General features: G+C 49.1%; 1 protein-coding gene and 1 long non-coding RNA gene across 5 annotated transcripts in view; one reads left to right on the top strand and one right to left on the bottom strand.

The window, feature by feature from the left end:
* The window catches only part of ALOX5 (arachidonate 5-lipoxygenase), a 76,359-nt gene that overhangs the window by 44,316 nt on the left and 9,201 nt on the right, over nt 1–22,842 (top strand). For all 4 annotated transcript variants that reach the window (XM_058435792.1, XM_032142624.2, XM_058435793.1 and 1 more), the window contains 3 exons: nt 10,035–10,141; nt 10,954–11,126; nt 14,606–14,752. In XM_058435792.1, the coding sequence (XP_058291775.1) occupies nt 10,035–10,141; nt 10,954–11,126; nt 14,606–14,752 (427 nt within the window). The remainder of the gene's footprint in view (nt 1–10,034; nt 10,142–10,953; nt 11,127–14,605; nt 14,753–22,842) is intronic.
* On the bottom strand, nt 8,781–13,315 carry LOC131382956 (uncharacterized). Its single transcript, XR_009212589.1, has 3 exons — nt 13,184–13,315; nt 9,475–9,587; nt 8,781–8,889 (listed from the first exon to the last, which is right to left on the bottom strand). It is a non-coding gene; the product is annotated as an uncharacterized LOC131382956 (long non-coding RNA).

The following is a 22,842-nucleotide window of genomic DNA, read 5'->3' as shown; positions in this document are numbered from 1 at the left end:
TTTCTTCAAAGAATTGGGAAAAACTACTTTAAAGTTCATATGGAACCAAAAAAGAGCCTGCATTGCCAAGACAATCCTAAGCCAAAAGAACAGAGCTGGAGGCATCATGCTACCTGACTTCAAACTATACTACAAGGCTACAGTAACCAAAACAGCATGGTATTGGTACCAAAACAGAGATATAGACCCATGGAACAGAACAGAGCCCTCAGAAATAACACCACACATCTACAACCATCTGATCTTTGACAAACCTGACAAAAACAAGAAATGGGGAAAGGATCCCCTATTTAATAAACGGTGCTGGGAAAACTGGCTAGCCATATGCAGAAAGCTGAAACTGGATCCCTTCCTTACACCTTATACAAAAATTAATTCAAGATGGATTAAAGACTTACATGTTAGACCTAAAACCATAAAAACCCTAGAAGAAAACCTAGGCAATACCATTCAGGACATAGGCATGGGCAAGGACTTCATGTCTAAAACACCAAAAGCAATGGCAACAAAAGCCAAAATTGACAAATGGGATCTAATTAAACTAAAGAGCTTCTGCACAGCAAAAGAAACTACCATCAGAGTGAACAGGCAACCTACAGAATGGGAAACAAATTTTGCAGTCTACTCATCTGACAAAGGGCTAATATCCACAATCTACAAACAACTCAAACAAATTTACAAGAAAAAAAAACCCCATCAAAAAGTGGGCAAAGGATATGAACAGACACTTCTCAAAAGAAGACATTTATGCAACCAATAGACACATGAAAAAATGCTCATCATCACTGACCATCAGAGAAATGCAAATCAAAACCACAATGAGATACCATCTCACACCAGTTAGAATGGTGATCATTAAAAAGTCAGGAAACAACAGGTGCTGGAAGGATGCGGAGAAGTAGGAACACTTTTACACTGTTGGTGGGACTGGAAACTAGTTCAACCATTGTGGAAGACAGTGTGGCGATTTCTCAAGGATCTAGAACCAGAAATATCATTTGACCCAACCATCCCATTACCGGGTATATACCCAAAGGATTATAAATCATGCTGCTATAAAGACACATGCACACATATGTTTATTGCAGCACAATTCACAATAGCAAAGACTTGGAACCAACCCAAATGTCTATCAGTGATAGACTGGATTAAGAAAATGTGGCACATATGCACCATGGAATACTATGCAGCCATAAAAAAGGATGAGTTCATGTCCTTTGCAGGGACATGGATGAAGCTGGAAACCATCATTCTCAGCAAACTGTCACAAGGACAAAAAACCAAACACCGCATGTTCTCACTCATAGGTAGGAATTGAACAATGAGAACACATGGACACAGGAAGGGGAACATCACACACCAGGGCCTGTCATGGGGTGGGGGGAGGGGGGAGGGAGAGCATTAGGAGATATACCTAATGTAAATGACGAGTTAATGGGTACAGCACACCAACATGGCGCATGTATACATGTGTAACAAACCTGCACATTGTGCACATGTATCCTAGAATTTAAAGTATAATAAGAAAAAGGACATACATGGAAAAAAGGAACACAAATCCACAGGAATGGTTGGTGGTCTGTGCCTTTTTCCAAAGATGGCTTTAAGGGCATCAATATTTAAAGGAGAAAAACAGGCTGGAGGGAAGAAAGGCAGGGCATGGTCACATTACTGAATCCACATGTTGCAAAAGAAAAGGAGCAGGTAGGGGAATAATCAAGTTATGTATTCCTCTTGTGCTTAGTACATCAGCACTTGATAAGGTGAATACCGAGAGCTACCTGTGGAGGTTTTCACCTTTTATCTGTAGCTATCTTCGTTTCTTGCATGACTCAGCTTTCAGTTTAATTTTTCCCTTTTGGCAGAGTGAATTGGGGTCCAAAGATTTTCATTTCCTTTTACACCTAGAATCCTCTGAGGAGCACTAGCACCTCCCAGTGCCAGGCCAACCCCACACCCAAAGATGACAGTCTATGAGGGTGGGACCCTGGCTTTGGGTCTGCACACCCAGCAGGGAGACGGGGCTGAGAACCCAGCCAGTCTTCAAAGCTTAAAATAATAATATTATTATTATTATATATTGTTTTGGGGGGTACAATAATCTATTTTAAGCTTCGTGGCCATCCTGGGAAGTAAATAATATTATTGACCATTTCTAGGTGGGGAAACTGAGTCTCCAAGGGGTCAAGGTCAAGGAGTTTGCCTAAAGTCATTTAGGCAGAAATTGGCAAAACCAGGATTTGAATCCCGGTCTGTTTGTGTCCAAAGCTGGGGCATTTTTCTCCTGCCATAATTGGGGTCTACTAGAGAGAAAAATTAAAACCTAACATCTGGACTAGTAATGCAGCAGTATCCATCATCTCCCTGGAAACATGGCAGTTAAGGGCTCACTTCCCTTCCCCTACTCTGGGATTGGGATTGTTGATCAAAGCCATGTAGCTTTAGTGGGATAGGTCCCAGACCAGGATGGGACAAGCAGGACAGAAGGCCCTTGTGAAAGAGACAGTTTGGAGGGAATGATAAGGATGGTGAGGTAGTGAGGTGGAGAGTACTGCCACCCAGTTTGGAGGGAATGGAGGAATACTGGATGGATGGACAATCAAACCGATGGACAGGCAGATGGATGGGTTGAGAGACGGATGATGAATGGATGGATGAAGGGAAGGAGGAAGGAGGGAAGAAGAGGTGGATGGTGGGTGGATGGAGGGATAGATGAGAAACTGATATACGGATGGATGGATTCATGGATGGTGGATGGATGGATGGATGGATAGATAGTGAGATGGATGGATGGATAGATGGGTGGATGGATGGACTGATGGGTAGATAGCAAATGGGTGGATAGCGAATGGGTGGATGGATGGAAGTGTAGACAGAGAGATGGATGGATGGATGGATGGATGGAGGAATTAATGGTGGAGTGAAGGCCAGACTGTGCCTTTCTTATCTCCGCTCAGTGTTTCTGAAGGTCATTGTCATCTCTGTATCTCAGGAGCCTCTGTATCTTAGCAGCTGTCACAGAATAGGTGCTCATTAAATCCTATTAAAATGAAAGTGTGACCCACCTGGCCCCTGAGTGCCCCTGAGTGCCAGCTGGGTCACAGTCCATTTTAACAGGGTTTAATGAGCACCTATCCTGTGGTATAGAAGGTAACTGTGCACCTCCTTTTCATGTATCCCCATCATGGCTAACAACAGCCTAGATATATGGCTCTCAATCCTGTGTGTTTAGTGTTACAGACGCCATGCTGCCCACTCTGCACAAACTGTGGAACCAGGGGCAGTCCAGCACAGTTGTATTTTAGGGCTACTGGGGGATTCCAGTGTATAGCCAGGATTAAGACCACTGGCCTGTATGCCTTTCTGGGCCTCCCCACCCCCCACATATGGTTGCATCTATTTGCTGAGTCAAGTCCATCTGCTGGGTCCCAGGGAGTGCCTCCTCCTTTCCCAGCTCCACCATCTCTCCTGAGTGAGGGCAGGAGCATCTTTCCAGCTGCCTCCCTGGGCTCCATCTCTCAAGACAGTGGGAGGGCTCATTCTCAAGTGCTTGTATAATTTGTTGGAAGTTTGCTCTAAAAAGTAAATGTAATTTCTTGGTTGGCTCAACTGCAGGTGAGAGCCAAGACATCTCTGCCCAGAAATGGAGACACATCCATAGGGACGCGCCCGTCCCTGCCGTCTCTCGGGTCCTACATGCATAGGATGCTCCACCGTGGGGAGCCAGCAGGGCTTTGCAGAGCATCTCTTGTCTCTGACCTGGCTGTTTCCTTTGCCACACCCACCCTCCCCACTTCTTGGCCAAGACATGGGTGAGGGGCCCCTCCTTGCAGAAGCTTCTAGAAGCCCCTGGCCTCAGTGAGGTCCCCTCCCCTGTGCTCCCCAGTGCTGCCCACCCTGCCCTCGGCCCCAGAAGTGCTGCAGCCCACGTTTCTCCACATCGTCCTGTCACTTATCCCCTTGAGTGATGGCCTATTGGCAGGAGCAGAGCGAAGGAATCCTTCTGCCCCTCCTGGCGCAGCTGGCTGGACAGTAAGCTTAGCCCCACTCTGAGCACCGCCTCTGTGCCGGCACAGTGGACGGAGACCCTTGAGTTTTGCGGCGGAGAGAAGAGGTGTCCCTGTATTTGAGGAGCTGAGCCAAGGGGGCTGGACCACAAGGAAGCAGCTCAGAGGAGCCTGTGTGGGGATGAGGGGTGCCTGGGAGAGGGGCCCTGGGCCGGTGGGGGTTAGGGGGGCCCTAGGGAAGTCGTCTAAGTTCCCTGAGCATCGGTGTCCTCAAATGAACAATGAGACCGGGCCCCAGCTCCTCCCCAGGGTTGTTGTGAGATTAAAATGGGACCGCACACATCAGCCCCTCAGGGAAGTTTCTCCCTAAAGACAGCCTTTGTCTTCTCCATTCTTGGTTCAGGCCCTCTGGGACCGTGTCTCCACCATCACACACCGGCCTAGGGCTGCAATCTTGGAAGGGCCCCTGGGCTTGCGGGGTGGGCAGGGGACCCTCGCTCCACCTGGGCGTCCTCTCTGATGGGGCCCAGGAAGGCTTTGCAGCCGGGGGCCATCCGGCCAGGTCTTACTGGGCCCAGGCAGACGTACGTGGGGTCTGGAGAATGGCACAGGGGGCTGCAGCGGAGAGAGACTGTGGGCACAGGTGTGGTGAGGCCAGGCCGCCGAGAGCCAAGTGATTTGCGAAATTTCCTGGTGGTGTGGAGGGAGGAGCAGCTGATGTGTTCACCTCCCCACTCACTGTTTGCAGCCTGGAAGACGATTGCAGGGGGTGGCAGGGCGGAAAAGACAATGTCCTCATTAAAGGAAATTGAGAAAGAGAGTTTCCTTCCCAGTGGGGCGGGACAGTGCAGAAATGCGGCCGGTCCTGGAAGAGGTGGGGGCGAGGGGTTGGGGGCTCACACGCCCTGCGATTTCCTCCTATGAGAATGGGCGGGAGCAGCCCCGGGAAGGGTGGCGGATGGAGCCGCCCTCACCCCAGGACCACATGGGCGCTTTCCGGTGTAGGCGGTGTAGGAAACGCCAGTCTGTGCCGCAGTGTACGTAGAGGCGCTATGAGCCCGAGTTTCCCACGTCCAGGGGCAAATAGGGAGCCGTGACAGTCAAGCCGCCCGAAGGCTGCCCTGGCCGCCTTTGTGGTCAGGTGAAGGCGCAGAGGCAGGGAGGCCGGGCGAGCGCGGGCGGGCGGAGAGCAGGCCACGGGGAAGAGACCGAGGGAGAAAGCGGGGCACCCGGCCCGGGGGGTCATTTACAAGGGACGCTGGGCACGAAGGAGGCTGGGGCGAAGATGAGTCCAGGGGTTGGGTTGAGAGCGCTGCGCAGCCGGGCTGAGCAGAGAAGCTGACGAGGGACTCCCGACAAGGGACGGGGGAGAGGGAGCCTAGGGGCAGGCAGAGGCCCTAGGGGGTGCGCTCTGAGGGCAGCCACTCCCACCGGCTCTGCCGCAGCCCCGCAGGCCAGCCACATGCCCCGTGCTCCAGGCGACCCAGCTACATGGATGGCAGCGTCCTGAAGGGGGATGATCGGTAGGGAGTGGATGCGGAGGCTCACGCCTGTAATCCCAGTGTTCGGGCATGCCCGAACGGGAGGATCGGTTGAGCCGGGGAGGTGGAAGCTGCAGTTGATCTGCGCCACTGAACTCCCGCCTGGGCGACAGAGTGAGACCCTGTCTCAAAAGACAAAAACAAAAGGCACCAGGGGTGCAGGGAAGGAGCGATAGTCCCCCAGGCAAGGAAGGCTGCGGAGGGGCCAGGCCAGAAGAGAAGGGCCCTGAGCTCAGTGGACGGGCAGAGTGCGTGTGGAGGAAGGGAGGGACGTACCAGCACGAGGAAGGGTGAGGGCCCAGGCTGGGGATCCGGAGAAGTGATGGCGGAGGAAAGGGAGGCCGGAAGAGGAGGGGGCCTGCTGGCCTGGCTTTGGAAAGCAGAGCGTGGGTTTGTATATGGGAAGAAGACCACATCCCCTCTTATCGTCATCCCAACTCAGAAACCATTTGGCCCCAAGTCACCAAAGAACTCATAGGAACCACTTTTCCTGTGACACAAGTAGGATTCTCCCACTTAACTTCCCAAATGCTACCCGAAAGCCTCTGAAATCCTTGGAAATTTAAAAAATAATCCCCTTCTATTAACTGATGCCTATAAAACATACTAACTTTCATTAAATTTTGTTATGAAATCAAGAGATGTGTCCCATTGTAAACTAAATTTGTTTGGAAAATGTAGGGGGGAATCCCATCTAAAAGACAAGGCTAGAAAATTTCAATTTTATTTGCTAAGGTAGCATCACGTTGTTGTTAAAAATGCGTCATAAAATAAGACCAAGAGTTAATACAAAGCATGAAGTCATGTTTCCCTCAAAAAAACGATTTGTTCTGTAGTCAAATTAATTTGGAAAACATTGCAAACTCTTCAGCAGTGGTTCTCAAAGTACAGCTTGTGTCAGAATCCCCTAGGGCCCTTGCTAAAATCTGGACGGCTACACTCACCCCCTAGAGTGGGTTAAACTCAGTGCCCACTGGCAGGAAACTGAAACTTGGCTGAAGTCACCAAGGAGGCCTTCCCCGTTAAACCTCTGGCTGGGGACAGCTTGGTTTCCTTGCCGCTGCTTCTGAGTAATTCTGGCAGGCAGTTCCTCCTAGCCACCTGCTGTGCCTGGAAGGGGGCCAGCCCTCCTCAGCAAGCTTTGCTCCCGCCCTGCACAGCACAACTGTGGCGTAAAAAATGGAAAAGCTGTTAGCAGAAAGAAAGAGCAGGGAGACAGAGGTCAGGTGAACCTCAATGGCCTCCTCATTAAAGGAAATTGAGAAAGAGAGTTTCCTTCCCAGTGAGGCGGGACAGTGCAGAAATGTGGCCCGTCCTGAGAGAAATAGGGGCCAGGGGTGGGGGGCTCACCTGGCACACGGCCAACAGCTGGTGCCCAGCCTGGGCCACAGTTTGGCACAGGAGAAAGCTGAAGATTCAGGAGAAAGCTAGGTCACCACCCCTAGGCCAGGTGATCAAGGTGGCTGTTACCTGCCTGTGTGGCCTTGAAAAAGCCTGGTGCCCTCTCTGGCCTGCAGGTTCCTTCTGTTTACAAAAGCGGATCTTCGAAGCCCTGAATATTCCAGTTTTCTGTAAGGATATAGAAATATTTTGCCTCTAGATGACATGCAAATATGTTCCTCCTAACTCCACTTCTTCCTAGATCTGTGGCTTCTTCTGAGAACTACCACACCCACCCTGTTTTCAGAGTAAACCTCCTGTTTTGAGATCAAACAGACCCAGCTGGGTAGATGGTGACTCACTCCTGGTTCCTCCAAAGAACAGGGGCGAGCGACCACCCTGGACCTCAGGCGCGCCAGCACAGGACCTCTTTCTGGGGCACCATCTGGCGCTGGGCCATCTTCAGGCCCTACAGGGCTCTCGGGGCCTGGGAAGGCCTCTCATCTCCCAGAAATAAGTTCTTTTCCCCACCCAGACTGACACCAGATGCTACAGTGAGGTTTACTCCTCCAGATTGACAAGGGTTCCTAGCCCAGAACACTCAGCTGACGAGGGGTGCTGGGGGAGGAAGGAGGCAGCAAGGCTGAAAGAAGCTTCTCTGGGTATTCCAGTGCCTGGCTGCTGGTCGTAGCCATGGTGAGGCCACAGCAGCCTCCCTGGAAGCAAGCACCTGTGTAAAAGCCCCTCCTTCCCCACGAGGGGCTGGATCCAAGTGAAGAAGGTACCAGAAGGACTGGAAGATGATGCTGGTATTATTCGACAGCTCCAGGTTGCTGTAGCACTGAGCACCTACTGTATGCAGCCCATCACAAAGCCGGCCACACTGCCCAGGCTGTGCCATGGCAACTTCCAGCAGTACACCCTCTTGGTCACCTGCAGGCTGCTTGTTCGTCCTGACACATGAGGAGAAAAAGATAGTACTCACAAAGGCCTCCAGCCTTGTGGCCCCAGGACCCTCTCCTAAGCATCATGGCCTCCTAGGAGACCGAGGGTAGCCAGGACAAAGGAAAGAAGCATTTGTTAAGCTAAGAAAGAATGGAAGGGGATTGCTGTTCTGCCTGGATGCACCCCTAGACCTGGCAGGGCAGGTGGGAGAGACCCCCAGTGTCTCCTGCTTATCCTAGGAGTTCCCCCCTGTGGTTGCTCCAGTTTGCTGCCTTCATGCATGTTCACAGGGTGATTCCCCTGGGACAACAGAGCTGGGATGTCACCAAGCCCTGTGTCCCATCAGCCAGGCGCTCCACAGCCTCCATCCTCTGATTCTGCTGGATCAGGAGGATGTGGGGAGGTCCCTGACTCCCCAGCTTTCCCCATGACAAGGTGTGTGTCTACAGCTCAGACCCAGCCATGCTCCACCTGAGAAGTGGGTCCAGGCAGAGCACTGGGTCCTGGCCACCTAGGGCTGCCTCCTCGGGGGTGGGCAGGAAGGGGAGCCACTAGAGGAGTGCCCCGGGCACAGTCCCCTGCACCAGGTGAGGTCACCTCTTAGTCCATGAGGCGATGCTGCAGGAGCCCCTCTGGACACTAGGAGGCCTGGGCTCAATGCTGAGTAAAGTGCAGACATGACCGTGCCCTCAGCATGCATAGGGCAGCGGGCACAGATTCATACACATGAGTTTGCACTTAAGCTGCAGTAAGAGCTACAGAGGAAATGAACAGAGACAGCAACACTCCAGTGAGCCCTCCAGACACACTCACCCCATGTGTGCAGTAAGAGAATGGCATAGTCTATTGGGACAGCCACATCAAAATACCACAGACCAAATGGCTTAAACAGCAGACGTTTGTCTCTCACAGGTCTGGAGGCTAGAAGTCCAAGATTAGGGTGCCAGCCAATCCACTTGCTGGTGAGGGCCCTCTTCCCAGCTTGCAGATGTCTCTGTGTTCCCACAGCATGGTCACTTGGAGGAGGAGAGAGGGGGACAGGGCATGAATAAGCCCTCTGGTGCCTTCCTCTTCTTACGAGGACGCTAATCCCATCACGGGTGCCCCACCCTCATGACCTCATCTAACCCTAATCACCTCCCAAAGGCCCCACCTCCTAATGCCATCACACTGGGGGTCAAGTATTCAACACATGAATTTGGGGAGCACAATTTAGTCCACAGCAGAAAAGAAAGGGGCACAGAGCATTCCAGCCTGAAGGAAACGGATGTGCAAAGGCCCAAGGCAAAGACCTGAACTCTGAGGGGCTGCGAGAGTCAAGGCTGAAGAGTGGGCAGTGATTGAGCACTGACGGTGGAGAGGCAACAGGCTATCTTGTTAATCTCAGTCTTTTGTGTGCCAGAGAGAGAAACTGAGGCACAGTGTGTCATGGTGAACACTGGGCAGCACTCCCACGCTCCTGTCCTGCACCCTGCAGGGTTATGGAGGAAGCCTGGGAAGGCTCTCCCCTCTTTTTCACCTTTCCTGGACCCATCCCACACCCTGCCTCCTCCAGGAAGCCCTGGGGATTGCTCATACACTCACATCTCACTCCTTAGTACCTGCAGCCTGCATTCTGAATTTAGCAAGCTCTGGCCTTGGGTTTCTATTTTCTTGTCCTGTGCAGTGAGCATTTGGAAACTTCTGTCCTCCTCAGCACCAAGCACGGAGCCATCTAGCAGAAAATAAATGAGTTTTCAAGTCAATTGAACTGTTCATCGCCCCAAAATCCAGGCAATACAGTAGAGCAGCTGGATCTGTGTTCCTAGAAGCTTTCTCAGGGACTGGACCACCGAGTGGGGGACAGCAAGTCCCTGATGAGTGAAAGAAAGAAAGAAAGAATGAATGAATGAATGAATGAACACATGTGTGAATGGAATTCAAGGCATTGTAGGCTATTCTGGAGGGTACTGGCCTGTCTCTTCGACAGGTGAGGTTCAGTAGAACAGCATCCCGTATAGATGCCAGTTTCTGTCCTGGTTCTGCAAAGCCAATCACCTGCCTCTGCAGAGCTGCCTGGAGGGGGCGGGGTTGTGAGGACCCCTGAGAGCTCGGTGTGAAGGGGATCTGCAGAGGGAGGCATGGCTGGTGTGTACAAGATGACCTCTCTCCTGGTCTGCAGGATGGAGAACCTGTTCATCAACCGCTTCATGCACATGTTCCAGTCTTCTTGGAATGACTTCGCTGACTTTGAGAAAATCTTTGTCAAGATCAGCAACACTATTTCTGGTGAGTGTGCCTCTGGGGGCCCAAGTGGTGCTGGGGACAGGGGATGCTGCTCTCCTGTCTGAGACTTGCCAGGAAATTGACAAGGGCTTTCCTACCTGCTGCAGCATGGGGGCCTCGCTGCCACCATGCCACCCTGAACAGCACCCCCTACACTCCACACCTTTTGCCATCACTGTGGTCACCCTTGTGCCCAGAGGTTTCTCCTCCTCAGATATTCAAGCTCAAGCACCCTCGACCTCATTTTACTATCAAAAGTCTCAAAAGTATCAGAATATTTTCTTGGCACAAATCAATCATTTGTGCTTCTGAACAGAGCAAAGGCAGAACTTGGCTTGTGTTTTAGGCATTTACATGAAAGCAACTTTGGGTTCCTTTGGACTAGGATGTGTTTGATGAGAGCTCTAGCTTCATAGTGGCCAGTCATGGCATGGGAAGGACGTTAAGGAGGCAGGAATGGCTGGACAAGAAGAGGTGCTGAAATCAGCACATGGGGAACCAAACTTGGCAAACTGCCCCCAGAGACTCTCCTCCACGCCCTCCTCCTTCCATCCTGGACACTCCATGCTGGGCTGAAGGACCTGAGTGCCCCAGGAGGCTTCTGAGCCACTAAGGGCCAGCTCAGGTATGATGAGTTGGTGCCACAGCGTGACCCAGTGACGGGCAGGGGGCAGCAGTTGGAGCTGTGCCCATCCAGGGAGCACTTGGGGGAGGAGACCAAGCAGGGACTCTGCTCTCAGGTGAGGTCAGGAGGGCCACGGCCCTGGCTGCCCTCTACTCAGAGCTCAGGGTGGGCCTCGCTTCTCTCCTGGTAGAGCGGGTCATGAATCACTGGCAGGAAGACCTGATGTTTGGCTACCAGTTCCTGAATGGCTGCAACCCTGTGTTGATCCAGCGCTGCACAGAGCTGCCTAAGAAGCTTCCGGTGACCACGGAGATGGTAGAATGCAGCCTGGAGCGGCAGCTCAGCTTGGAGCAGGAGGTCCAGGTAGGGGTTGATGGGCTGGGGAAGTGGCCAAGGTCACAGTCTGTCAGGTGGAAGGCACTTCCTCCTGGCCAGTGCTCATAGGCCCCCAAGATGCTAACTGCAGGTCCATCTGGCCTAGAGCAGCCGCTTCCTTTTCCTGGCAGCAGTGTCAGCCAGGGTCCTGGGCATTATGCAGACTGTGTTGTGCAACATCAGAGGAGGAATTGCAGGGAATGTTTCTCCATAATGCTCGAGTCTGGGAACATAATGTCAATATTTTCACTATCAGTATCAATAATTACAGGAGCTACCGTTGATTAGGGGCCTGTGGTGAGACAGGCATTGTGACAGGTGCTTTATACACAAGGTCATCGGTTGTCACCCACCTTGCAAAGGGGAGAACACTGGAGACAGAGGCAGACCTTGTGTGAGAATAAAAAAGGGGCACGAGGAGAAACCCAACAGAATGGTTGACTTTCTCCTTAGAAATGCTGCTGCCCATGCTCCTGTCGCATCCTCCTCCCCACTCTCACCTACAGACTCAGCCGCCTCCAGCTGCAAGGCTGAGAAGAAGTTCAAACCAACTCCACCTGGATCTGGTGGGGCTCAGCAACAGGCGCTGGCCCATCAGCCTGCCTCTTCCCCATGGAGCCAGCGTGATGGGGCCTCCTGCCACCCAGGCCCTGCTGCCTATCCCCAGGTGTCCAGGTGGCCTCTGCTGCTTCCAGTCTTTTGAGCTCAGCTTACCCTGGGGCCCTAGTTGGAGAGGGATGGTTGGTGCCCTTTAGACATAATCCTACAGCCCCAGTACCTGGCCCACCTGAATCTAGAGGGCCACCCACCCAGCTGAAGTCCCTGGGCAAGTCTCCTGCCCCAGTACAGGCAGTGCTTCCTAACGTCCTCCTCCTGCACCCAACCAGGCCCAGAGCACTTCCTGGGCATGTGAACAGCTGACAGTTACAATCCCCCACACACTGAGAGAGCATCTGTGTTCCTGAGTGGACTGAATTGCTAGACGTAGTAACATTGATTCGGTGGCTATAGGTTTCAAACTTCAAGTCAGAGATCATAGAACCTTAAGCCATATAGAATCCTAGAATTGGAAGACTCTGAGCAGCCATCTCTGCACCCAGCAGCCAAGGAGCGGCCGTCCTCAGCACCTGGGCAGGGCATCAGCCTCCCACTGGGAGTCCTGGCCACCTCCAGGGCATGTGGGTTATGGGTCACCTTTCCTTTGAGCTGACCCACCCCTCACTGACTAGACTCTTAAACACACACTGCCCCATCTCCTACACACCAGCATGATTCTTAATCCCCACAGTCATTCACGCTACCCATCTGGCAGCACCTTAGTGATCTACAGCAAGCTTGTGGCCTACTAAAAATACCTCCATTGTTTTTTAAAATGTGCAGTTATTTTCTGGAACATGAATAGAGAAATTGTATCCCTGTTGCTGGTATTGATTCAGTGTTCCAGCTCAAGTTTGTTTGAGTTCTTAGACTTTATATTTGGATTCTTTGGTTTCAAATCACAAAAATCAACTCCATTTGGTTTAATCCAACAACTCTATTGGCTCAGGCAACAGTAAAAAGCAATGCTAACTCATTTGGGACCAGGGCTCAGATCATCCCCTGCACTGTCTCTCTCTCTCTCTCTCCATGTCTCAATCCTCTGCCTCTGGTGGTTTTTTCCTTAGGAGGGTTTCCTTATGTGGAGGTAAAGAATGATCACCAGCAGCTTCAGATTTACCTTCCACCAGCTTAGCAAACACCACCCACTCCCAGCAAGAAAGACCCTGTTTCCCAGCACTCCCAGCAGATGTCTTAGGCCATCCTCAGGCCTCACTGATTCTGTGAGCCAGTGCCCACGGCCAGGAGAATGGAATACGCTGACCCAGAGGGGACAGGGATTCTAGACAGTCAAAAACTCCACTGTCAGAAGCAGAATCTTAAAACGTCAGAACTGAAAGGTAGGCCCGCCCCCTCGTTTTCCAGAAAGATGAAAGGGAGGCTTGGGATAACAGAGAAATGCTGCAGGCATTGGCCCCAAATCCCAGGCCTCCTATTCCCAGTATCACCTTCACCAGCCTGGGTAGTCTCAAGATTGGATTAGCGGCTCATTCCTTCTGGGTAGAGTCTGATGGTCACTTCAGCTCTCAAAGTCCAGCTGTCCAGCCGTAGTCCTAGAAGGCAAAACACCAATGTGCCCGACCAACCCAAGGATCTCCACCTGCCCCCCTCAACACAAGGTGCCCTGAGTGCCTCCGCGGGGAAAGTCCCCGTCCCCACCCCCGCTCCCCCTGCCCATCGCGACAGATGCTCAGAGCTCATCCCTGGTGTCACACGACATAAAGGAGGAGGGCGGTGGCCAGGCTCCGAGCTCCTGCCGTCCTGGGTGGGTGGCTTCTGTCCTGCGTGCCGCCGGGCAGCCCGGGGGTCCTACCTGTTGGCACGGTCGGTGGAGCTGCAGGGGACCGCTCTGGGATGTCTCCAGGCAGAGTAGATCCTGACCCCTCCGCAGCCGGGACCCTCACCCTTTCCTTCATCACTCAGGAAACAGAAAAGGCTTCAGAAGGAGCGGCCATGCCCCCGGCCTAAGCGCTGCTTTCCCGGCCCAGCAGGCCTACCCTGCACCTGGCGTTCCTAGGGGCCCCTCTGCGGGACCCACTGCGCGGCTCGGAGCAGCCGCCCGCCTCCCACTTCACCGGCACGCTCGTTGTGTGTCGAGGTGTGTTGGCTCCTACAGCAAAGGGCACGGATCCGCGGGTCAGCAAGCCTGACGAATTTACACAAATGACCCGCCGTGTCGCCAGTCTCAGACCAGGGCACAACACGCCAACCCTGCAGACCAACCCCACCTCCCCAGCCACTGCAGACCCTTCCCCCTCTGCTTCTGCAGCCCCTCTCCCGAAACGCGTTCATTCCCGCCCCCGCAGACCTTCCCTACCTCCTGGAGACCCCTCTCAAACCCTGTAGATGCCCCTGTCTGTGCAGAATCCCCTCCTCCTTCCCCCGCAGCCCCCCTACCCTACCCGGCGGACAGCCCCGCCCCGCTTCCTGTCTCTTCCTCCCAAGGGAGACCCCTGTCCTGGCTCTGACTGGGGTTGAGTTCGCCCAGTTTTGACTTCTGTGTAGATTCCGGCGGCATCATTTTTTGGCATTTAACTCGTCACATCTATTTCACCTAACCTCTTTCTTCTTAGTAAACTGACACTCAGGGCGGTCTCTCATCTTTCGTGCCAGTCAAGCAGGTTTCAGACACCACAAATGCCGAATGAGCTGCTGCCATTCCTTCACCTTACCCCGAACTGTCACAACCTGTGAACACCTTCCATGTGAATCAATCAGCCTTGGAGTCAGAGGAGAAAAGTACACATTCTGAACTCCGCTGAGTCGCAGGAAAGGGAGAGGGGTCCCCAGAGGTCATCACTCTTTCCCCAAGCCTGATTTTTGGTCCATCTGCTGAGCCTGATTTGGACACATCTCTCTGCCTCCTGCAGCAAGGGAACATTTTCATCGTGGACTTTGAGCTGCTGGATGGCATCGATGCCAACAAAACAGACCCCTGCACACTCCAGTTCCTGGCTGCTCCCATCTGCTTGCTGTATAAGAACCTGGCCAACAAGATTGTCCCCATTGCCATCCAGGTAGGCTGCTATGGGGCACACCTTTCTGAGCAGCTCAGTCCTCCGCGATCCAGGGCTCCTGGGTGGCTCCATTCACACTCCAGCTGAGGAAGCTATGTCTTGAAAGACACTAGGGCTTCCTGCAGGCCCTGAGGTGGGCTGTCCATAGGGGCGGAGAGGGCTCTACTCTCCAAGGCAAACTTGAGAAGCCCCTGGCCGGTGGAGGCACACTGTGGAGGACCTGCCCTGGGATGATATTCTGCACTCTCCACCCCAGCACCCTGACCAAGGGCCCCCAGTCAAGGTGCTGCCAGGGGCCAGGCAGGTGAAGCTGTGGGCTGAGCTGGAGACCAAGACCACTGAGGGGCACCATGGGTTCTGGGGTCAGGAGCCAGGCCAGTCCTGGTATGCCACCTTTGATGATGATGTGAGTTCTTAACGTCCACCTGAGATGAGGCAGGAGGAAGAGGGAGACCCTGGAGGAAAGGCAGGCGGGCACAGGGCTTTGTCTCCCCCTGTTCCTGGCACCAGCCCGCTGCCAGGCTGTTAGCTGGTGTGCAGACAGCAGGGTCCAAGGCCAGGACTGGACTGGGCATAGGTCCCTAGGAGTAGGGAGGAACTGCACAGGGGGCACCGTGGGAGACTGGCAGATGAACATTCAGCAAATAATGTCCATGAACTGGACCTTGGAAGCTGTGGACACAATAGCAGCTGGAGAGGTCAGGCACCAGCCACATGCCAAGGCTATCCTATGGGTTAACCTGCACAGTCCGCAATCCCTTACCCTCGATTCTAAATCTAAAAAATCTGAAAACTGCTGCATATTTCAAAACTGTGCAGCAAATTCATTGTTTGTAAACAAACCTTCTTTGAAGCAATAGGTGAGGTTATTTAGAGGCTTTCTCCATTCAATGTAATATGCATATGGATCACTGCAGAAATACTGCTCTGTTTGATTGTAAAATAGTATGTTGCCCTAGACCGGGGATGGCACATAACGAAGTATACCCACTGCTAAAATCCTAAAAATTCTGGATTCTGAAGCACATTTGACCACTGAGGTTTTAGATAACCTATCTTTATTTGTGTAATCATCACCACAACCATCCTAGGTAGTGGGCTCTATTGATGTTGATCATTTTACCCAGATAAGGAAACTGAGACACAGGTGCCCACAGCCAGCCACAGAGCTAGGATTCAAGCCAGGTCATCTGACTCTAGATTCCAGGCTCCCCACGGTCTCCCGGGGCACATAGCCTCAGAGGAGCTTCCCGTCTGTTACCAGAGAGAAGCCCTGTGCCTAAGAAACTGAAGCAGCAGGTAAAGGGACAGGTGACCTAAAAGAAGACAAAATTGCTGGGAGATCCCAGGCACCACTGATGGTGCCTTCAAAAGCTTGGCTCAGAGATCTCTTGGAGCAGCCTGGAGTCAGTCGCCTAGCTTAACTTCCAGCTCAGTCACTTGCTAGCAGGCTGTGGGACCTTGAGCAAGCCACAGAATGTTCCTGGGTCTCTTTCTTCTTCTGAAAATGGAAACTTTGCAAACTATAAAGACTCAGGCAAATGAAAGCCAGAGGATAGTAAATCCAAGATCTGGTTCTTTGAAAGGTCCAAAAAATAATAATAATAACCTCCTCATGAGGCTGATGGAAAAAAAGAGATAGAAAAAAAACATATGCAAGATTTGGAGGAAAAAAGGAATCATAAAAAGAGTAATTATAGCCAGGCACCATGGTGGTGCACAACTGTAGTCCCAGCTACTTGGGAGGCTGAGGCAGGAGGCTCACTTGAGGCTGTAGTGTGCTATGATCACACCTGTGAATAGCCACAGCAGTCTAGCCTGAGCAACATATCAAGACCCCATCTCTTAAAAAAAAGAACAGTAATTATGATTACATATTTTTTAAATGAGAGTAATATGGCAACAAATTTGAAAAATTAGAGAAATGGATAAAAACTTAGGAAAAGATAAATTAGAAGAAATTGTAGAAAATAGGCCAATTTCCATATAGTGATTGGAAACAGACCTACACGGCGAGCAGCTGAGTCTCACCCAGCCGCTAGACAGCCGACATTTCCACAGGGCTCTTTATCAGCCCCAAATTGATCCTATAAAGCTGGTGTAAGCTTAGTTCTGAAACTGGATACAGGCAGGCTTCAAAAGAAGGCTGAAGACCAATCTAAGTATTAAATAAAGATTTAAAAGAAAACTAAAGGTGATATTAGCAAAGTGAATGCAGCAGTGTATTAAATGACTATATGTAATAACCAAGCAGGGTTTATTCCAGATATTTCAATATCAAGAGAGCTACCACCATAATTTATTACACCCATAAGGATAAAGTTTATATCAATTCACACTAAAAGGGAATTTAACAACATTTAATAGCCACAACGAATAAAAATTAATAGGAGGAACCTTACTTTATATGATAAAGATAGCTAACATCAAAAAGGTGCAACTCTAATGCCATTTCCATTAAAATAATAAATAAGAATGCTGATATCACTGTTTTTATTCAACATTATTTTAGAAGTCATACCACATGATAAAACAGGAAAACAATCAATAAACATATTGTCAAATAACAGGGAAGATGATCTTTTCTGGTAATGCTATGGTAGACCTAGAAAACACAAGAGATTCTAATTTTTTTAAAAGCTACTAGATTAATAAATTTATTTGGCAAAGTGTTTAGATAAATACATTTCTCAAAAAAATCAGTAGCCTTTCTCCATACTAACAATAAAATATAATGCCCATATAAGGAAAAACTATAAAGTTATTTATTTATTTATTTATTTATTTATTTATTTATTTGAGATGGAGTTTCGCACTGTCACCCAGGCCAGAGTGCAGTGGCGTGATCTCAGCTCACTGCAACCTCCACCTCCGTGGTTCAAGCAATTCTCCTGGCTCAGCCTCCCGAGTAGCTGGGATTACAGGCACCCGCCACCACGCCCAGCTAATTTTTTGTATTTTTAGTAGAGACAGCATTTCACCATGTTGGCCAGGCTGATCTCGAACTCCTGACCTTGTGATTTGCCTGCCTCAGCCTCCCAAAGTGTTGGGATTACAGGCGTGAGCTACCGCGCCCGGCCAACTATAAAGTTATTTTAAAGGATATACAATGAACTCTTAACAGTGATTTGATATTGGGGAGGAAACGGTATATCATAAAAATGTCAGTTCTACCAAATTCTATTATAAAAACTTAATGCACTTCCAAGTAAAATTTCAGCCAGAATTTTTTATCTTTCTTGGTAGGGGTGTGGTGATGGTGAAGAGGAACTAAAAAAGAGAGAAAACAATTTAAAAATTGAAAGATTCATATGGAAAAAGAAATCTGGCATAGTCAAAAATTTTTGAAAAAATAAAAACCACATAGAGAGGCAGGGCAACCAAGTGAGACCTCATGTCTAAAAAAAAAATAAAAATTAATAGAAAAAATTAGGTATGGTGTCGCATGACTGTAATCCCAACTGCTCAGGAGGCTGAGGTGGGAGGATGGCTTGAGTCCAGGAGTTCGAGGCTGCAGTGAGCCATGATCGCTCCACTGCACTCCACACTGGGCAACAGAGTGAGACCCTGTCTTTAAAGAAAAAAAAGTAAAAGAAAAGAAAACACATAGGGAACACTTTCCTTGCTGGATTTGTAAGGTTACTGTTAAGCAGATGCTGTGCTTGAAAACAGAGAGAATTGGGGGACAGTATAGAGGAAGATCCAGAAGTAGACTCCCCTACAGAGGAATTCAATGTATCACAGTGGAGGTTTTTCAACTCAGTGAAAAAGGGATATTATTTTAATGATGCTATCACACTGCCTTTGCATAAGAAGAAAATTAAATTGGACTGCTCTGTCATGCCATTTACAAAAATAAATCTCATCATGTAGAGTTGCTTAGAAGAAAAAGAAAAAAAAATTCAGATGATGTAAAAATTAAAATGAAAAAAGGAAACTAATTTAGAAAAACTAATTACGCAGACACTCGGAAGACTTGGAAACCAAGAAGTTATAAGGGGAAAGATAAGCATATTTGATTATGTAATGTTTTAAAACTTGAATGATAAACCATAAACAAAGCCAAAAAGCAAAACAGAGATGGGGGGAGTAACCATAACAGAAGTAACAGCTAAGAGATGCCTATCTATGATACACAAGTAGCTCCTTTCCATTGACAGGAAAATACAAATACTCCAGTGGAAAAATGAGCAGAGAATATGAATAGGCAATTCACAAAAGAAAAAATGTAAATGGGCAACCAGCATATGGAAATACTCCTAACTTCACCTGTAGTTAGGGAAATGCAAATGAAAGTTAACAATGAGATATCATTTCTGACATGTCTGGTTGGAAAAACAAAGGGGTAACTCCCAGACACCAGCAAGGATGGAGCCCCATGCTCTGCTCATGATTGTTGCAGCCTGGCAGTGTTCACGGGATAACTGGTGGGCCTGGGCAGCCCAAGGTCAGAGCTTCGGCCAGCACCGGAGCAGATCCCAAGCGCCTGCTGTACCAGGTGCACGTTGCAGTGGGCGGTCAGAGGATCCTGGGGTTGAGGCTGTCGTGGCGAGGACAGTTGTGTTACCGAGCTGGACTGGGGTCTGCTTGCCCAGTGCAGCAAAACCAAACGCTGAGATTGGGATAGAATCTAGGAGAACACAAGGCATTTATTGTGGGCACCAAAAAAGGAGAATTGGGCAGCTCACTCTTAAGACCGAAACTCCCTGATGGCTTACAGGTAAGGGTTTTTAAAAGGCGGGGTAAATTTCAGGAAAGCAGAAGTTAACAGGCAAAATCATTAATCAATACATGGAGGGTACACATTGGTTTTGGCCTAAAAGGGCGGAATATCTTGAAGTGGGGGTGGGCTTCCAGGTCGTAGGTAGATTCAAAAATTTGTTGTTTTGCAATTGGTTAAGGAAGAGAAGTTTCGTTTAAAAATTTGAGTTACCAGAAAGGAATGTTAGCTGTGGATTGTGGGCGGGACTTCCCCCAGGCCCCCCAGGAAGAAATTTAGAACAAAGAGCCTGCTCAGAGTTCAGTCCTCGGTTCCCTCTTATCTGACGTCTCTGTGCTGGTGGATCCATTTGGTGGGGGTCTGGGTTTCTGAAAAACAACTCAGAGACACATGTTCAGGGGTTCTCTTTAGTTTCCAGAGGGAACCACACAGCCCAGGACTCTGGCTTCCTTGGCTGTTGTTTTAGGCTGCTGTTACCCTCTTGTTTGTCAAGTCGCTCATTTATTTCTCAGGGCTAGCTGGGTGCCTGGAATTTCCCTCCAAGGAACTCGGGATTTTCCTTCATTTCCATGCCCTGTTGGGGGGCTGGGAGGCTACAGTGCCCTAGGAGGAGGCCCCTGCTCCATCTCAATTGGAGGGGCACTGGAGGGGACTTCATTGTTTAAGTGTTCTGACAGCCAGTAGCACCGTACAGGTGTGCACCAGCAGAGTGAACCTGTCTGAGACAGGGCAGGCACTGTCTACTCAAAGAAAACACACCCAAACCCCCAAGGCTCAGCCTTCGCTAGCAGCCACTCAGCAGAAATGAAAGCACACATGTGTGTGGGTAGCAACAGGAGCATAGTTTGTGATGGGGAGAAAAAATTGAAAACAGTCTGAAGGCAGAAGAGGATTGAGTGAGTGAGCCCTTCCATGTCCTCACCATAAAACGTTGCAGCATCTTTGAAAGGAATGCTTTGGTTCCCTCCCAGCTGACCTGGAGGGGTCTCCACAATGAGTTAACAAAGTGGAAAAACAAGACACAAGGGACCGATAAAGGATACATATCTGTCATATACCAATAGCTCCTTCAAACTGCTAAGGCAATGGGCATGGTCTCACTTAGGTAAAATGAATGCAACGACGCAGCAGGCCTACTGTGCCAGCATGGGGACACAAGGACGTGGTGTCACCAGGTAGGAACACGGTGATGGCCCTGTGGGGAACAGGTGAGCAAAACAAAGAGACAGATGTTGATTATAATCGTATTCAGTTGATGGAAAATTGGACAGATAAATGTGCACACATGCAAAGACCTATGAAAGGAGACTCCCCAGAATTTGGTGATTATCCCTGGGCGCTGGAAGATGAGATGATGTATTCTTTCTTTCTCAGGCTCTCCTGTCATGACTCAAATTTCTTTTTACGATAAGCACATATTCTTTTCTAATCAGAAATGTAAAACTACTTCCTTACCCAAAAAGCAAATTTAAGAAACACAAATTGCTCAGGGCAAGTTCTGGCATCCCATGGCAGGCCAAAATCCTGGACAGGAGTGGGAGGATGTGAAGGATGGGTTGGGGAAGGCCCAGCTCAGTGGTACAAGAGCTCAAGGAGATGGGCAGGTGAGGCTTGTCCAGGCCAGGAGGTGAAGAGAAGCAGAAGGGAGAGTGATGGGCTGAAATAGGCAGAGCACTGGGACCATCCTCATTCAGCTCTTTTTTTACTGGTCAGAACAGTTTTATATATATATATATAAAATTTTAGATTTTATTTTAGATTAATTTTAGATTCAGGAGGTACACGTGCAGGTTTGTTACATGGTTATATTGCATAACACTGGGGTTAGGCTTCTATTGAACCCATCACTCATATACTGAGCATAGTACCCAATGCCCAGTTTTTCAACCCTTTCCTCCCTCCCTCCCCTTCTTGGAGTCCCCAGTGTCTTTTGTTCCCACTTTTATGCCCATATGTACACAATGCTTAGCTCCCACTTATAAATAAGAACATGCAGTATTCGATTTTCTGCTTCTGGGTTAATTCACTTAAGATTATGGCTTAAGTGCCAATCCCAAGCTGCATCCATGTTGCTGCAAAGAACATGATTTCATTCTTTTTTATGACTATGTAGTATTCCATGGAGTACATGTACCACATTTTCTTTATCTGGTGCCACTATTGATGGGCACCTAGGTTGATTACATGATTTTGATATTGTGAACAGTGCTGCAATAAACATATGTGTGCATATGTCCTTTTGGTAAAACAATTTCTTTTCCTTTGGGTAGGTACACAGTAATGGGGTTGTTAGGTCAAATGGTAATTCTATTTGCAGTTCTTTGCAAAATCTCCAAACTGCTTTCCACAGGGATGGAAGTAATTTACACTGCCACCAACAGTGTGTAAGCATTCCCTTTTGTCTGCATCCTGCTAACATCTGTCATTTTTTTCTTTTTAATAATAGCCATTCTGACTGGTATCTCTTTGTGGTTTTAATTTGCATTTCTCTGATGATTAGTGATGTTGAGCATTTTTTCATATGTTTGTTGGCCATTTGTATGTCTTCTTTTGAGAAGTGTCTGTTCCTGTCCTTTGCCCATTTTTTTAATGGTGGTGTTTTTTCTTAAGTTCCTTATAGATTCTGGGTATTAGTCGTTTGTGGATGCATAGTTGCAAATATTTTCTCCCATTCTGTAGGTTGTCTGTTCTCTGTTGATAGTTTGTTTTGCTGTGCAGAAGCTCTTTAATTTGATTAAGTCTCATTTGTCAATTTTTGTTTTTGTTGCATATGCCTTTGAGGTCTAGTCATAAATTCTTTGCCTAGGCAATGTCCATAAGATTTTTTCCTAGGTTTTCTTCTAGAATTTTTAAAGTTTGAGGTCTTACATTTTAGTCTGTAACCCATCTAGAGGTAATTTTTGTATATGGTGAGAGGTAGGGGCCCAGTGTCATTCTTCTGCATATAGGTAGCCAGTTTTTCCAACACTATTTATTGAATAGGTTGTCCTTTCCTTATTGTTTATTTTTGTTGATTTTGTCAAAAACCAGTTGGTTGCAGGTATATGGCTTTATTTCTGGGTTCTCTGTTCTGTTCCATTGATCTCTGTGCCTATTTTTGTACCAGTATACCATGCTGTTTTCATTACTATAGTCTTGTAGTATAGTTTGAAGTCAGGCAATGTGATGCCTCCCACTTTGTTTTTTTTGCCTAGGATTGCTTTGGCTATTCAGGCTATTTTTTGGTTGCATATGAATTTTAGGATTTTTTTTCTAATTCTCTGAAAAATTATGTTGATAATTTGATAGGAATTGCATTGTATCTGTAGATTGCTTTGGGCAGTATGGCCATTTTAATGATATTGGTTCTTCCAACCCATTAGAATGGGAT

Source organism: Hylobates moloch, unplaced genomic scaffold (assembly GCF_009828535.3).
Source record: "Hylobates moloch isolate HMO894 unplaced genomic scaffold, HMol_V3 SCAFFOLD_3, whole genome shotgun sequence".
Classification (NCBI taxonomy): Eukaryota; Metazoa; Chordata; class Mammalia; order Primates; family Hylobatidae; genus Hylobates; species Hylobates moloch.
This window is presented reverse-complemented; position numbering and strand designations above follow the sequence as displayed.